Source organism: Meles meles, chromosome 18 (genome assembly GCF_922984935.1).
Source record: "Meles meles chromosome 18, mMelMel3.1 paternal haplotype, whole genome shotgun sequence".
Classification (NCBI taxonomy): domain Eukaryota; kingdom Metazoa; phylum Chordata; class Mammalia; order Carnivora; family Mustelidae; genus Meles; species Meles meles.
In genome coordinates, this window is record NC_060083.1 from 51,948,511 (window position 1) to 51,965,882 (window position 17,372).

General features: G+C 39.0%; 1 protein-coding gene across 1 annotated transcript in view; it reads left to right on the forward strand.

Annotated features, from left to right (window-relative positions):
* Positions 1 to 17,372, forward strand: part of CEP112 (centrosomal protein 112) — a 409,934-nt gene that overhangs the window by 145,303 nt on the left and 247,259 nt on the right. Inside the window, exon 18 of the mRNA XM_045984701.1 lies at positions 12,436 to 12,571. Within this exon, the coding sequence (XP_045840657.1) occupies positions 12,436 to 12,571 (136 nt within the window). The remainder of the gene's footprint in view (positions 1 to 12,435; positions 12,572 to 17,372) is intronic.

Here is a 17,372-nt window from a genome sequence, read left to right on the forward strand (position 1 = left end):
CCTTTTCCGTCTTCTGGAGGCTGTCTTCATTCCTTGGTTTGGGAGCCTGAATCACATTGTCTTTTCTCCGCTGCTGCTTCTCTCATACTGCCTTGTCTCTCCTTTGACCTTGGTCTTCTAAGGACCTTATGATTACATTTGAGGCCTATTGTCTCCTGTTTTTAAGCTCTTAAGCAGCCTCCATACTGTTCCACGGTGGCTGTACCAATTTACACTCCTACGCACAGGGCACAAGGGTTCTCTTTTCACTACATCTTCGCCAATACTTGCTATCTCTTGTCTTCTTTATTATGGCCGTTCTAACAGGTTTGAAACGATATCTCATTATGGTTTTCATTTTCATTTCCCTGAGGGGGGGTGATGTTGAGCACTTTTTCATTTATCTGTTGGCTATTTGGATATCTTCTTTGGAAAATGGTCTATTCTGTTCTTCTGCCCATTTTTGATAGGATGATTTGGGCTTTTTTTTTTTTTTCTCTTGAGTTATATTGAGTTCTTTATATGTATATTTTGGACAGTAACCCGTAACAGACATGGGTTTTGAAATATTTTCTCCTATTCTGTAGGCTGCCTTTTCATTTTCTTGATTTTTTTTTCCTGTACAGAAGATGTAGTCTCATTTGTTTATTTTTGGTTTTGTTGCTTATACTTCTGGTGTCATATTCATGAAGTCATTGCTAAAACCAATGTCAGGGAGCTTTTTTTTTTTTTTTAAAGATTTTATTGATTTATTTGACAGACAGAGATCACAAGCAGGCAGAGAGGCAGGCAGAGAGAGAGGAAGGGAAGCAGGCTCCCTGCCGAGCAGAGAGCCCGACGCGGGGCTCGATCCCAGGACCCTGGGACCATGACCTGAGCCGAAGGTAGAGGCTTTAACCCACTGAGCCACCTAGGTGCCCCAAGGAGCTTTTATCCTGTTTTCTTCTAGGAGTTTTATAGATTCAGGCCTACCAATTAAGTCTTGAATCCTTTTGAGTTAATTTTTGTGAGTGTGAGATAGAGGCCCAGTTTTGTTCTTTTGCATATGAATATCCATTTTCCCCAACACCATATATTGAAGAGACTGTCACTTCTCCATTGAATAGTCTTGGCTTTCTTGTCAAATATTAGCTAACTGTTTATGCGTGGATTTGTTTCTGGGCTTTCAATTTGTTCTATTGGTGGTGTTTTTGTTTTTTAAATAGCAGTACCATACTGTTTTGTTTACTGTAGTGGAATTTCTGGGAAGCGTCCTGCAGTACTGGGGAAACTAGATGTCTACCTTAGACTCTCCTTTTTCTACTGGAGAAAGCAGGGTGGCTCTGTTGGTGCAGTGTAATGCTGGCCTGGGTTGAGTGGATGGTGATGCAGAGTGCAGCCGTTCCTCTTACCTATCTTATGTGACCCATCTCAGTCTCTGTGGTCCATGGGGGTGCTTCATTCATATCCTTGGGTCTGGGATTTTCATGATGGTATCATGTCTATGGATAGTTGCTAGTTGGTCTTTTGGTGATGGGCACTGAAGTTGGGACTGATTTTTGTCACCATCTTGATGACATTACTTCAAATGGGCTCTTTGATATAGTGCATTTGAAGTGAAGACTTTTGTGTTCCAGAGAGGAGCAGAAGTTTGATCTAAAGCTAAATATCAGAGTCCCAAAACAGAAAGCAGACTATACCTTATCAACCCATGTGTAGCAGGCTGATCGGTAGCCCCCCAGTAGATATGTTCATGTCCAAATCCTCAGAACTAGTGAATGTTTTTATTTAACAAAAGGATCTCTGCAGAAGTAACTGAGTTAAAGATCTTGAGATGAGGAGATTGCCCAGGTGGGTCCTAAAGCCAACCATGAGCATCTTTATAAGAGAGACACTGGAGAAGGGACGTAGAGGAGAAGGTGATGTGAAGACGGATCAGAGAGAAATACAGTGGTCGCAAGCCAAGGATGCCAACAATCTCCACAAGTTGCAAGTGCCAGGAAATGGATTCTCCCTTAGAGCCTCCAGAGGAAATACAGTGCTGCCGACTCCGTGATTATACACTTTTGGCCTCCAGAATGAAGAGGGAATGAATTCCTATCGTTTTGGACTACTTAGTGTGCAGTAATTTGTTATAGCCGAGGGAAACTGCCACACCAGGCTATTTTCGTGTATTGCTCCATGGACTTCAATACTGAATTAGCTCTCTCTGTCCTACATTGTGTCCATAATGCTGATAATCTCAATAATCACTCTTTCATTCTGTGCAACAATAATTTTTTAGCTACCCCCATTCTCTTATTCATGTATGATCTCTTCCTACACTTGATATTTTTGGATGTCATTCAGTTTGCCTTTCAGAGTTTGCCTTTTTAAGACTTAACTACTTCTCTTCCTATCATATCTGAATTCACTCTCTTCTATCACTTTCCAAAGGTCATTTGATAAACTAAAGGAACAAATCGTGGCATTAGTCCAACTAGATAATTACAGAACATGCCTTCTTCGACGCTGAATAATCTATATATGTTAAGTACAATTACCATGCGGAGTATACTCTCAATTAATTATAGTTTCCAGTTTTGACCCCTACTAGTTTTTACTTCCTCTTTAAAATTTTCCATCAGAGGGGTAGAGGTGGCTCAGTCAGTTGAACATCCACCTTTGGCTCAGGTCATGATCCTGGGGTCCTGGGATTGAGTCCTGCATCAGGCTCCTTGCTCAGTGGGGAGCCTGCTTCTCTCTCTGCCTGCTGTTCCCCCTGCTTGTGCTCTCTCTCTCTCTCTCAGACAAACAAATAAATAAGAAAATCTTTTAAAAATTAAAATAGTGTAAAATTTTCCTTTAGAAATATATACCTAGAGGCACTTGGGTGGTTCAGTAGGTTAAGTGTCTGACTTTAGCTCAGGTCATGATCCCAGGTCCTGGGATTGAGGCCCATATCAGGCTCCACACTGAGTGGTGAGTCTGCTTATCTCTCTCCCTCTGCCCTTCCCCCAACTCTTTCTCTCTTTCAAATAAATAAATAAAATCTTTTAAAAAAGGAGAGAGAAATATATACCTAGTTGGGAAAATACATATAAAAACTCATGACTGTAAAGAGGTATGCAAGCATGTCATCATCATCATCATCATCATCATCAGCGTCATTGTCATCATCATCGTTGTTGTCATCAATTTAGGATTATCTGCGTCTTCTCTCTCCAGGTCAAAAACACCTACAAGGCACATGCTGTAGCAACAAACAATTCCTGGTGGTGGAGCCGTTAAAATAATTTATAAGCGTTTATGGCTTTGAATTCTCTTAAGAAGTTGGATGGTAATTGCTCTTTTAGATTATTCCCCATTACCAGTATCCTAACCCTTGAAAATCAAACACCTAGAAACCAAATACCTAAGGCTTCTTTCACTCTGTGGAATTTGATAAAGACCCATACTTTCTGGCCTAGTTATTCTTAATCAGGCATGATTTTGCCCCCTCCAGGGCATATTTAGCATGTCTGGAGACATTTGGGGATTGTCAGAATTGGGGATAGGACATTGTCACCGGGATCTAGTGAGCAGAGGCCAGGGATGCTGCTAACCATATTGCAATGCATAGAACAGGTCCCCATGATAAAGAATTAATCTGATCAGAAATGTCAGTAGTGCTGAGGTTGAGGAATCTGGGTCTATCTAGATGATATAATATGAATTTATGAAACAAATATTGAATTACTCTATACATGTAGTATATTCAACATATGGTTTATAAATATGAGGAAGACATGGCTGTGTCCCCACATCCTCCATTCCCCTAGCCTCAGAGAGATTTCATTATCCTAGAACAGATAAATACATAAATTAACAACTATAATGGCACATATAAAATGCTGTGACTGTAACCAGACTGGGTAGATGACAGCTGGATTTCTAGACTGGCCACAGGGTCCATTCACCTCCCAGGTGACACTAGAAGAGACCAGGTGGAAGTGGAGTGAGTGGGAGATTGTTGGGGGCCTGGAGACCCTGTCCCTGAAGCTGCCTGCCATGGTGACTGCTGCCCTGCGGCTCAACGAACCCCACTATGCCACATTGCCCAATCTCATGAAAGCCAAGAAGATTGAGGGCATCAAACCAGGAGACCTGAGTGTGGACCTGACCTCCAAGCTCTCCATGGTTAGTGTGGAGGACCCACCCCTGCATACAGCTGGCATCAAGGTGGAGACCACAGAGGATATGGTGGTCAAGCTGAAGGAGATTGGGTGGACTTGAGCCCCTTGCCTGAAACCCAGCAATAAAACCATGACCCTCCCAGAAAAAAAAATGCTATAGTAGCAGTATATAGAAAGTGTGGACAGGACAAAAGAAGTAGCTAGCAATTCTATCCAAAGAGTTGGCATTTGAACCCCCTTAAGAATGAATAGTAATCTGCCAGTCAAAACAACAAAGAAGGGGGGAGGATTCCAGTTTATACTATGGCCAAGTAATCTATCAGACTAATCCTCCCACAAATGGAAGCTCTGTACAAAATATAAAATACAGCTACCTGATGGCCCAGGAGAAAGAATAAACACAAAGAGCGTTTGGGAATACACACTTGTAAGAAGGAAAAGTGAATTTCCCATTTTTGTATTATTTATTCCTCCACATTTGGTGCCATAAGGTACAGTTAGAATTTAGGTAGATACCTGTGATCTTAGTGCTCAAAGAACCAGATGAATGAATGAGGCAACCACTGGTAAACTCAGATGGTGAAATACCCAGGAAATAAGTGAGCAAGTGAGACAGGAAGCCCAAATTCTTTGTATAATCTCGGTCCATGTTTCTGACTGATTCTGAAACATGCGTAGTTGGAGAGGATTCTAAGCAGCCCAGGTAAGAGTAAAAGAACAGAATTTATATATGAACTTTTGTCACCTGCAGAGGAGACAGAATTTATAGGGTTGGTTTTTTTGTTTTTTTTTTTTTTGGTAGGTAAGCTACATTTATTGGTTTATAAATATGTCCAAAATATATTTAAAAATATAGTTACAAAACTATAATGACGTCAAGAATTTATAGTTTGAGTTCAGCCAAGTTACCTGCCTGCTGGAAACAAACAATTGAAATTAATTATATTAATACTATTAATACTCTTAATATTATTTGGAGGAAAATAACAGAAGCCACGCTCTCTGTAATGTCTCATTCATAAAGATACAAGCCAAAATTACTCGACATAAGAAATAGGTAACCTATTTATTCTTTTTTTTTTTTTTAAGATTTTATTTATTTGACAGAGAGAAATCACAAGAGAGGCAGGCAGAGAGAGAGGAAGGGAAGCAGGCTCTCCGCTGAGCAGAGAGCCCGATGCGGGACTCGATTCCAGGACCCTGAGATCATGACCTGAGCCGAAGGCAGCAGCTTAACCCACTGAGCCACCCAGGCGCCTCGGTAACCTATTTATTCTTAAGAAAATAATCAGCAGAGACCACCTCAGGATGAATTAGATGCTAGGTTTAGCAGATAAAATTTAAAGTAGCTATTATAGTTGGCTCAAAGATATTAAGAAAAATTGATAATAACAAGTGAGAAACCAGGAAATCTCAACAGAAAAACTGAAAAAATACAACATTTGAGATTTAAAGTGTGGACTGATTATAACAACGGGGTGGAGAACAAGAAGACTCAATGAACATGAAGATAAATCAATAGAAATCAGCCAGTTTGAGGACAAAGAGAAAAATATACTAAAAAAACGAGCTGCAGGAACTCGTAGGACAATCACAATGTATAAATCATAACTGAGTCACAGAAGTAGAGGGAAGAGAATAATAGAGGCAAAATATTTTAATAAAAGCCAGAATCTTCCAGTTTTGTGAAAGGGTAATTATTTGTATTCAAGAAGCTAAAAAAAGCACACACAAGGTAAATGCAAAACAAAGCAAAACAAATACCTGTTCCTATCTGTCTTTTGATAACAGCCATATGAGAGGTTGTATAATGATATCTCATCGTGGTTTTGAATTGCAATTTTTGAATCACTATTGCTATTGAGTGACCTCTCATGTGCATATGGCCAACTATGTATCTTCTTTGGAGAAACATCTATTCAGATTCTTCACCTCTTTTTAAATTGTGTTCTGTATTTTTTTTTACTATTGATTGGTAAGTGTTGTTTATGTGTTCTTGATACAGGTCTCTTTTCACATATATGACTGGCAAGTATTTTCTCCTCTTCTGTGGATTTTCTTTTTCATTTTTGATGATATCCCTAGGAGCACAAGAGTTTTAAATTTGCTGAAGCTGTTTATCTATATTTTATTTTTTTGTTTATACTTCTGGTATTATATCTAAGAAGGCTTGGCTTAGCTCAATATCACCCAAATTTACTCCTGTTTTCTTCTAAGAGCTTTGCATTTTTAGCTCTTACATTTAGGTCTGTGGTTTATATTGAGTTACTTTGTGTGTATTGTGTAAAGAAGGAATCCAGCTTTATTGTTTTTGATAAATGGATATCCGGTTGTCCCAGCACCATTTGTTGTACAGACTGTTCTTTCTCCATCGAATTGTCTTGGCTCCCTTGCCGAAAATTCACTGATCATCAATGTAAGGGTTTATTTCTGGAATCTTAATTCTATTCCATTGATTTATATGTCTTTTCTTATGCCAGTAGCATGCTGTTTTGATTAATCTAGCTTTGTAATAAGTTTTGAAAATCAGGAAATGAGAGTTCTCTAACTTTGTTCTTCTTTTTTGAGATTGTTTTGCCAATTCTGTGTACCTTGCATTTCCATATGAATTTCAGGTCTCACTTGTCAATTTCTACAAAATCCCACCTGGGATTGTGTTGAATCTGTAGATCAATTGAGGAGTATTGTCATCTTTCCAATATGGAGAGGAATGCTACTTTCCATTTTACTCAACAGTTCTTTCTGACTCTTGAAGTATCAAAAGTTTCATTGTTCACAGTGTTTACCATTTTTTAATAAGAATTTAGCAGAGGGGCACCTGGGTGGCTCAGTGGGTTAAAGCCTCTGCCTTCGGCTCGGGTCATGATCCCAGGGTCCTGGGATCGAGCCCCACATTGGGCTCTCTGCTCCGTGGGGAGCCTGCTTCCTCCTCTCTCTCTGCCTGCCTCTCTGCCTAGTTGTGATTTCTCTCTGTCAAATAAATAAAATATTAAAAAAAAGAATTTAGCAGTGACAATGAATTCTGAAACACTGAAAAGAAATTAAAAAAAAATTTAAATTAAAAAAAAAAAAGAATTTAGCAGAGACCCCTAGTCTTGGCAGTCATGTGAAGAAGAGGCCAAAGAAGTTCATTTATCATGCATAGTGAAAGGTATTATCATTAGTGCCTTTTAAGTCAATTTTATCTTCATGTTTTTGACTAACTCACTCTTATCACCTTGAGTACCAATCAGCAGCCATGAACGTAGATGATAGAGCTGCTTGAAAGTCTTGTTTTCCAGCCCAGCTGGAAAGGGAATGGAGCCTCCTCTAGCTGTTTTCAGACACGTTTGAAGTTTTGTTTTGTTTTTCTTGGAGTTTCCAGTGGAGATGCCACGCTGGCAGCAAATGAAGTATCTTGTAATATGAAGCCTTATAAATAGATGTTGGATCAATGCCATCATTATCAAAAGTGCTGGTACAGAAATGTGCAAAGGGAAGATTTTCAAATTAAGGTTGGCCTGTACATACAAATGTTAGCTTGTAAAGCTCAAGAAATACTAAATTGTAGTCTATTAGTCTCCTACATTTTATTGCCTTTTTGGAATAATCATGCACTTCAGAACATCCTTTAATCTGAGCTGGCTTGTGGTTGTATAAGAATGCAGCTTCTTTCTTCTTTATGCTTTATGTTCTCAGACGAGGAAAATTTACTGCATTTTATAAATAAATCAGAACTGAAAAGCAAATTTTCTTCCCACCTTTTTATCTTCATGGAGGCCCTGCTTTAAGGCATTTGAATGATGCAGTTATACTCGGCCCCACAACTAGTTCCACTGGAAGAAACAATCTTCAAAGTCTTTTTCTTTTTTTTTTTTTTTTTTGCTTCTTAGAGGATGTACTCTGGAATCATGGTATGAGGAATATTGTTCTTAGTGAGAAGCAGACCTTTCTCTTTTTCAGATGCTGAACGTTTTCACTTCTACTTCATTACTTTGATAGAAATTAAGATGGATCCCTCATTAAGATGAGTATCATCTCTTTATTTAAATTGACACAGATATTTTATTTATATTAAGAGAGAAGCTTCCTAAATATCAGTGGAGCTCAATGTGTTTGTCATGTTGAACTGGACCGAACAGTCATTAACATTGAGTGAGGCCTTTTTTGATATTTAGCTTTACTACTAGCAGGTGTGGTGGGACTGGAACCCAGCTGGGATATTTCTTCAATTCCCCGTGCTTGCTATTTAATATGCAACAATGTTTTCTATTTGTAAATCATGATAGAACTTATCAACTAAATGCAATGTGTATTACTACACAAGGTTTTAACAATATCTTAAATATGGTCATAATATATAGCTGATTTTAGGTAAGGTTTATGACTTTGATTTATGTGGCTATAAGTTAGTTAAAAAGTCAATGACTAAATTTGGTAGGTAGGAATGAAATGACACAAAATATTTTCCCTATTAAGTAAAGTGTTTATATTAACTATAGGCTCATGTGACTATTAGGGCAAAAAATGTAAAAGAACTGACTTTTAGCATTCATAGAACAGAGTGGATATCTCAGCCAGTGGGTCATATATTTTATAAAATGTGTTAGCAAAATTTTCTTTTGCCTAAGTAATGGTACATTAATTTTTAAATTATATGATAAATAAATTTTTAAAGTTTTCAGATAGTGTCCAATGTACTTTTCTTTTGTGTTTATGGACAGACTGACCAAGCTAAGTAAACCTTTGAAAAATTGTATTCCTGATAGGAAATAGTCCTTTCAGGTGCTTTTAGGAGGCCTTCAAAAATGAAAGAGTAACAGAGGCTGAAGTGGTCACTGTGGTCCCTGGGTAGCATGGCAGTAGCCCTCATGATGCCTAACCCTAATCCCCTTCAAGGCGACATTATTCACCAACCACAGTAGCCCTTTCCTCCGAGCCTGGTCTCAGAATCCTTTTCACAGATAGTTCTTGGCAGCCCCATTCAGTCATCTGAGTCTGTTGCACCAGAGAAAATGTCCATTAAACATTTGTAACAAAATGTTTACAGCAAATATCCATCGAATTTTTCAACCTAGGTCTAGGACATGGTACCCAGTATACCATATATGACTTTACGTTGTTCTCATTTGTTTTAGTGTTCAAATATTTGAATATTTATTTTTAATAAATATTTGATTATTTAAACGAAACATTCAGTGTTTGTATCTGGGAAACCCTAGTCAAGCCTTCCTGCTCCTTGGGCAGAGTGATAGAAGAATGGAAATGCACTGGGCCAAATTCAAATTCCCTGTTGCCATCAGAGCGCTCGGTCGTTTGTGTGGTGATGTCTCTTGAATCGGTCTTCAGTGTAACATCCAGTTACTAATCACCTTTGTCTACTAGCTAATATTAACATCATATGACAAAGAAATGAAACATTAAGGCCTTAGAATTCGGCAACCAGTTAACATTAAAGACATCTTATTCTAACAATGTGGAAGAAAAATGAGCAGCAACGTATTCAGGTTCCTGTTGAATAGGCAACTGAAGTAAACCACTTAAATAAAAGCTTTTTTTTTTTAAGATTTTATTTATTTATTTGACAGGCAGAGATCACAAGTAGGCAGAGAGGCAGGCAGAGAGAGAGGAGGAAGCAGGCTCTCTGCTGAGCAGAGAGTCCCATGCAGGGCTCCATCCCAGGACCCTGGGATCACGACCTGAGCCACCCAGGCGCCCCTTAAAGAAAAGCTTTTAAAAGAAGTTCCAGAAGCCTGCACCACATTGCCCGTAAAAGGCAGCAACAGGAGCTACATCTGGTGTTGCAGCACCACCTAGAATGGCTTCCCTCTCCTGGAGGGCCCCCCACACCTTGGGGTGGAGTGTGAAACCCTTAGCTCATTAAAATGGTGGCTCCGCCCATGAAACAGACATGTAGAACGGCCTTTCTGCAGAAGAGCTGCTTTGTTTAGCGCAGCGATGTATTGATTGGGTCATCTTCAAGTAGAAGGATCTGTGGTGGGTACGAAGACGTTGACACAAATGGTATATCATGAAAAATAAAGGGAAGGTGGATTTGGAGTATGTTCATACTGTGGAGTATGCAGAGAGCTGCTTACTTCCAGATCCAACCCAAACGGGGGAAACTCTAAATGCTCATTGCCCCATTTCTTTACCAAGAGCCAGGAGAAACCTGCTGAAGAGGAAACTAAGGGACACTTTTTATTATTTTTGCATTCAAGCTTTGAGAAAGTTTTCAGTGTTTTTGGAGAAAGTTTGGTATTATGGTATTTTATATCACGTATGTGTTCTTATTAGAAAGCCTAGACATTGTTGTGTCTTAGAGGGGTTTTTAAACTCAAATCTGAGTAATTCCAAAAAATTGAAATTACTTTTTGCCTACCTCTTAAAAGACAGTATCATCATTATTTAGGAAATACCCCCCTCCACCCCCACTACCAACTCCTCATCATGATGTTTCTCTAAAATTTTATTTGTGTGCATTAAATCACCCCATCTCCCAGCATTCTTTAGTATGATAGTTCATCAGATAATGTTTTCTATGTGTGTAAACTTTTGCCTTTAGGGAAGGCAAGCCAAGTTAATCTTACGTATGATGTGTCAGTCTGTTTGCAATGCTGTAAGAAAATACCACTGACTGGGTAGTTTATAAGCAACAGAACTTTATTTCTCATAGTTCTGGAGGGTGCTAAGTCCAGGATCAAGGCATCAGCATGGTTGTGTTCTGATGAAGACCTTCTTGGTTCATAGCCGGTGACTTCTCACTGTGTCCTCACATGGTGGGTGGGCCATGGGAACTCTCTGGAACCTCTTTTTTTTAAAATTTTTATTTTTTTTTAAGTTTTTTAAATTTATTTGACAGACAGAGATCACAAGTAGGCAGAGAGGTAGGCAGAGAGAGAGAGAGGGAGAAGCAGGCTCCCTGCTGAGCAGAGAGCCCAATGCGGGGCTCGATCCTAGGATACTGGGATCATGACCTGAGCCAAAGGCAGAGGCTCCTTAAAGGCAGTGGCTCTTTAACCTTCTGAGCCACCCAGGCGCCCCTGGAACCTCTTTTAGAAGAGCACTAGTCTCACTTCAGGGGGTCACATTCAGACCAGAGTATGGCGTCTGGAAAATCAGGGAAGCAGCAGAGCCTAGTAGCCAACAGCATGAGCTCTAGGATCAGACTTGTGGGACTAGGCCTGATTAAATCTACTACTAAATGTATTGCCTTGGAACCACTCTCTAAGCTCCAGTTTCCTGCTCTGTAATATAAGGGCTCTCTTATATAAAGGTAATAATACCCTTTTATAAGTTTGCTGTGAGAGTAAAGGAGAGAAGATGTATAAAAATATTTTGCACACTGCCCAGCATGTAGGCAGAACTCAATATTAGCCATGGTTAACTTTCATGCATTTATAACCTCAAGCCTGTATTTTTTCCTTCTATCAATACATAAAGATTTCTCTTCTATTGAACCCTTTTGACCATACAACTTGAGCTCAAGATGTAAAGAAATGAGACGGGGATCGGTAGGCAAGTTTACTAGAAGGCAGTGGAACAGTCTCAGGCCGTCAGTCTGCTCTGTTGCCCCTGTCACCCTGCAGGTCAGCTGCTGCTAGACATGTATATTAGACGTATTTCTTATGGTACGTTGTTTTGTTTTGTTTTAATTGAGATATAATTTGCATGCTATAAAATTCATCCTTTTTTCAAAGTACACATTTCAGCAGATTTTAGTATATTCACAAAGATGTGCAGCCATCCCCACTATGTAATTCCAGAACATTTTCATCACCGGAAAGGGCACTGTATATGCATTAGCAATCACTTCCTATCCCCCCGACCCGCCACCCCCACCCCAGCCCCTGGCTACCCCGATCTACCTCCCATCTCTAAGCATTTATCTATTCTCGGCGTTTCACATAAATGGAATCATACAGTATGTTGCCTCTTATATCGCTTAGCGTGGTGTGTTTGAGGCTCCCCATGCTGGAGCCTGTGTCACAACTTCAGTGTTTTTGAAGGCTCAATAATACTCCATTGTACAACTATACTATATTGTCTTATTTATCCATTCATCAGCTGATGGAGATAAATGGGTTTAAGTGGTTTTATTTTTAGGGAAATCGTTGAAAGTCATTTGAAAGAAGTCTTTGAAAGTAGTCATCAGAACTCTCTGCCCCCTTTTCTGCAGGCCAAGTATTTTATGGTCAGCTTTTTAAGGGGAAGTTTTATGTAATTTGGATCAAAAAATTGAAATCTGAATGTTATTTTAGAGAGGGTTAAATCTTGCTCTTTCATTCAAGCCTCGTCCTTTTATTTTACATTTCAACTGTGAAGCTTCTCTGGACTTTTCCAGGGAAAAAGAGGAACAGCTGACACGGGTGACTGAAGTTCAGAGGCTGCAGGCCCAGCAGGCAGACGCCGCTCTGGAAGAGTTTAAGCGGCAGGTGGAACTGAACTCTGAGAAAGTCTACGCCGAAATGAAAGAGCAGGTGAGGAGGCCGCTGGGTCATCCCTTTGCAAAGTCGCTCTCCATAGGAAGGTACATTCTAATCTTTATGTGACAGAAACATATTTACTCTTTACAAAAGTTGTATCAAAATTAGCCATATAAGTGGGTCAGAGATTCAGAATGAAAAAGGGAAATTAGCCCAGGCAGAGGAGGCTGCCCATCTCCCCTGGAGCTCACGGTGGGTCCTGGCAACCGAGCAGGAGGGCCCTGGTGGGGAGGGCTCAGCCAGCACCCTGAGTGTCCTGTTCCCCACAGAGTGTGCCAAGGGAGGAGGCCACAGTCAGCAGCGCTGGCAGGCCTGCTCTGGGCTCCCCTGGGCCACCAAGTGGGCGCTGATCAGCAACTCCTCGGTGGTGGTGTGTGGAGGGAGGAGGGTAGACACCCAGCAGGAGCGGGGCAGGCAAGGAGATGAGTCCTCCGGCCTCCTTCAGGATTCCTTGATTCACCTTCAAGCAATGCCCACATCATCATTTTAAAGTCCTTGCTACAAATGTAGTAATAGGAAGAGTGGGTCTTGCTTTAGGAGTGTGGATCAGCCTAACAGTAAATTTCCATGAGCCGTTTCGTAGAGCAAGGGCTCAGGTTACCCATGTCTGTGCTTGTTTATGTTCCATAAATAGTGTTTTATTGATCAGCTACAGCAACATGTTTGCAACTGGCATTTCAGAAGGACAGAGACTGTCTCTGGTTCTTGTACAAGTCAAGGGGTATGCTTTTGAGTTTGTTTTTTTTTTTTTTTAAGATTTTATTTATTTATTTGGCAGGCAGAGAGAGAGGGGGGAAGCAGGCTCCCTGCTGAGCACAGAGCCTGATGCGGGACTTGATCCCAGGACCCTGAGATCACGACCTGAGCTGAAGGCAAAGGATTTAACCCACTGAGCCACCCAGGCACCCCTGCTTTTGAGTTTTGAGAGAAAAATAAAAAATTTGGAAAGGAGAGAGGGAACAAATACCTAGGTGCCCATCATGAAGACTCCACAATTGTCAACACTCTGTTTATTTAAACTAAAACATTACAGATGAAATTTAGTTTGCTTTGTTACTCGTATCTAATCACATTACTCTCTCTCTACTTGGGAGAAAACCACTGTCATTAATTTAGTGGGTATTATTTCAGTCTCTTTTATAGGTTTATATGTATATATAATGTTCATGTATCTTACATGCATATGCTCTCTCCATATGTAGATATTACATGCATATATAATTTTTGTGCATCTATTTCTTAAAAGTTAGGTGAGAACTGCAGATTTATTATGCCTTATTTGCTCTTTTATATTTAATTTTTTTTCAACTGACTGCTTGGAGTTTACTTTCCACTTGGTGCAGGGCTGCTCTTTAATTTTATATATCCATGCCCTATCCATGTTGATTTAGTGCAGTCCTTTTCACACTGAACATATTTTATTGTATGAATATACCACATTTCATTTATCAGCTTCTCTATTCAAGGGTGTTAGGTTTATTTTCAAGTTTTCTTGATTCCAAAAAAATGCTGCAGTGTTGTCCGCGATCTCATTTTCAGCCAAAGTTATCTTCCTCAGGAACCCCAAGCACACAGCGGGTGGTAGTAACATCCATGTGGAAGGTTTTATGGCAGAGCCCTGTACGGTTTCTAGTTTGGAACTGTGCTTTCTTGTCATTTTCTTGATTCAGATTTCCACTCCTATTGAGTTGTTTAAATCTGGATTTTGAGAGGGGGGTTCTGAGATCCCATTCTTCATTTTTCCCTCCCACTGCCTGGGGCAAAAGCTGGATTCCTGTGGGCTGTCTGTGCCAGAAGGTGGAGATCAGCCCCTGGGGCATGGGTGTGCATCTTTCAGCATCCTGCTAGCATCAGGGCCCAGGCCCTAGAATGTACATTTGGTCCAAATATGCAGCAGAGCTGCATAGGAGACTCTCTGATCCCCTTAACAGTTAAGGAATACAGAAAATATGGGAGGAAGTGGCCTCTGGCAAAAAGTTTTAAAGATAAATTCAAGAGGGCTAAAAATGAGGCATTTGAAAATGCTAAGACAGTACAACTTCTGTGAGAAGCTGAGACCATGACAGCTACCTTTGGCTCAATGAATGCACCACTTGGGGCTGATGATGTAGTATTAGCAGGTCACAGCATTCATGGGTAAGGAGGGAGAATAAAACAAACAGGGAACTCGCGAGAACATTCTGTAGAACAAGAAAAAGACATTTATTTGTATTCAGCAATTACAGAATAAAAGCATACTTCTGAAGATAATCTAGGGTAGAATATGGGGGGGGGAGCAGAAAAGTAGTATCCTCATAAGAAGACATGACCTACATGAAAGAGACCACATATCTTAAGTAAAAATAATGCAATGAAACCTGGATACTTTCTTGAAAAAGAATTGAATCTCAAAAATAAAAATGAAAATCCCACAAGTTTCTAGGCGGGATGAAACTGGCAAAGAAATTAGAAAAATAATGGAGTAATATTTCAGAATTTTGAAGGAGGAAGGTTGTGACCCAATTTTATACAAAACCAAAGAGTTTTTCACTTGTGAAATCAACAGAAAAACATATTCTTAGTAAGAGCTCATATGATGTATACTGCTTATTTCTTTTCTGGAGAAAAATTATATGAACTCATAAACCAATCCAGAAATGAAGCAAAAGATTTCCCACACATCCTTAAACCATCATATTTAAGGATGAATAGGTAACAATGGAATCCAACAGTATAGAAACAAATTAAACAAATTGTTATAAATCCAATTATAAAAAAGAATGTTAATGTTTATTGATTTTTAGGAAAGAAAGTATTTAAAGTAGAAAGTATAAATTTAATAACAATTTAAATCTAAATCTCTTGAGTACATTAACAAAGATCAGGATGGAGAAGTGGTTAGGGGGTGGGTGAGAGGAGCAGTATACTAAAACTCTTGGCCATGGAATATAGAAACATAGGCATTAATAAAATTAAAAGGGGTTATATTCTCATAAAAATCTTGAGAAGATAAGTCAAAACTTGAGGTACTGCCAAAGGAAGGGAAGAAGAAACAGATCAAAATGTCCAAAATAAGACGGAGCATATAAGTATAATAATAAATATTAATAGGTTAATTCTTTTAGTAAAAAAGATGCTGATTAGTTGACTAAAATCCATGCATATGCTATTTATAAAAGACATGACTAGTTTACACAAAAATTATGTTAGAAAATGATGAAAATATATCACTTGTATTCAGAAAAAAAGAATGTAATACTGTCATATAAATCACCATCAGTACAAGTTAATAAACTGGACAAATGGATTAATTTTTCATGCTAAAGGAAAGAATACTTAAATATGAAAAAACTATTAGGAATACTTGGAGAAATTTACCTAAATAGTCATGGAGTGCTTTGATAAATTTTTCTTCATTTTTGACAAAAACCAAACAAATAGGTCTAAATAATGGTTTGTAAAACATTTTATATTTCACTTTCTACCCTTCAAATACGACACATTAAATTCCTACTCCATTGGAAGAGTTGTAAAACTCAGTAGACCATAAAGAAATACTCAATATGTTTCTAAAACTTGACATGACAGAGAATACATATTTTTCACCACAATGCAATAAACCAGATATTAAATTTCAATTAAAATTGCTATATTCCACTTCACCAAAATTAACAACTTTTGATCTTTGAAAGACACATTAATAAAACTACAAAAGGAAGTAAGGCAAGCTGGAGAATGGGAGAAGAGATTCACAGATATTTCCAAGAACTTGTATCTAAAATGTAAAAGAAATCTTACAACTCAGTAATAAGAAGACAAGCAACTTAATTAAAAATAGGCAAAATTTTGGATCTCACAGAGAAAAGATTTTAAATGACTAATAAGCACATGAAAGATGTTCAGTTTCAATCATCAGGGAAATTAAAATCAAAGAAATGCCACTATATGTGCTTGCTAGGATGGTTAAAATTATAAAGATTGGTTGATATTGCTGAGTGTCGGTGAAGATGTGATCAAATAGAGCCGTTTCTTTTTTTTTTATTTGACAGATAGAGATCACAAGTAGGGAGAGAGGCAGGCAGAGAGAGAGAGAGGAGGAAGCAGGCTCCCCGCCAAGCAGAGAGCCCAATGCGGGGCTCGATCCCAGGACCCCGGGATCATGACCTGAGCGAAAGGCAGAGGCTTTAACCCACTGAGCCACCCAGGCGCCCCAAATGGAACCGTTTCTTAACAAGTGAAACATTCAGTGACCATCTGTCAGTCATTCCATCCTATGTGCTTAAGCAAGAGACATGAAGATAAATCCAGACAAAGACTTGTACACAAATGTTGACAGCAGTTTTATTCACAATAACCCCAAACTTGAACAACCCAAATGTTCTTCAAAAGTTGAAAGAACAATCTAAGTGTCCGACTCTTGATTTCAGCTCAGGACATGGTCTCAGTGCTGTGGAATTGAGCCCCAAGTTGGGCTCCGTGCTGAATGGGAGCCTGCTTAAAATTCTCTCTCTTCCTCTGCCCCTCTCCCTGCTCATGTGCGCTCTTTCTCTAAAGTAAATAAATAAAGTAAATAAATAAAATAAATAAATAAATAAAACCTTTTTTTTTTTAAAGTTGAAAGAACAATCAAAATGCAGTGTATACACTGGAATACTTCTCAGCAGTGTAAAGGAATGAACTACTAATGCCCAAAACAACTTGGATGAGTCTCAAAATCCTGATGAATTTTGTATTAATTACTCTCAGTAAAGTTAGAATTGCCTAGATGATCTTGAGTTTTTTGTTTTAGCAGATTATCAACCCAGTTTATTTCAGA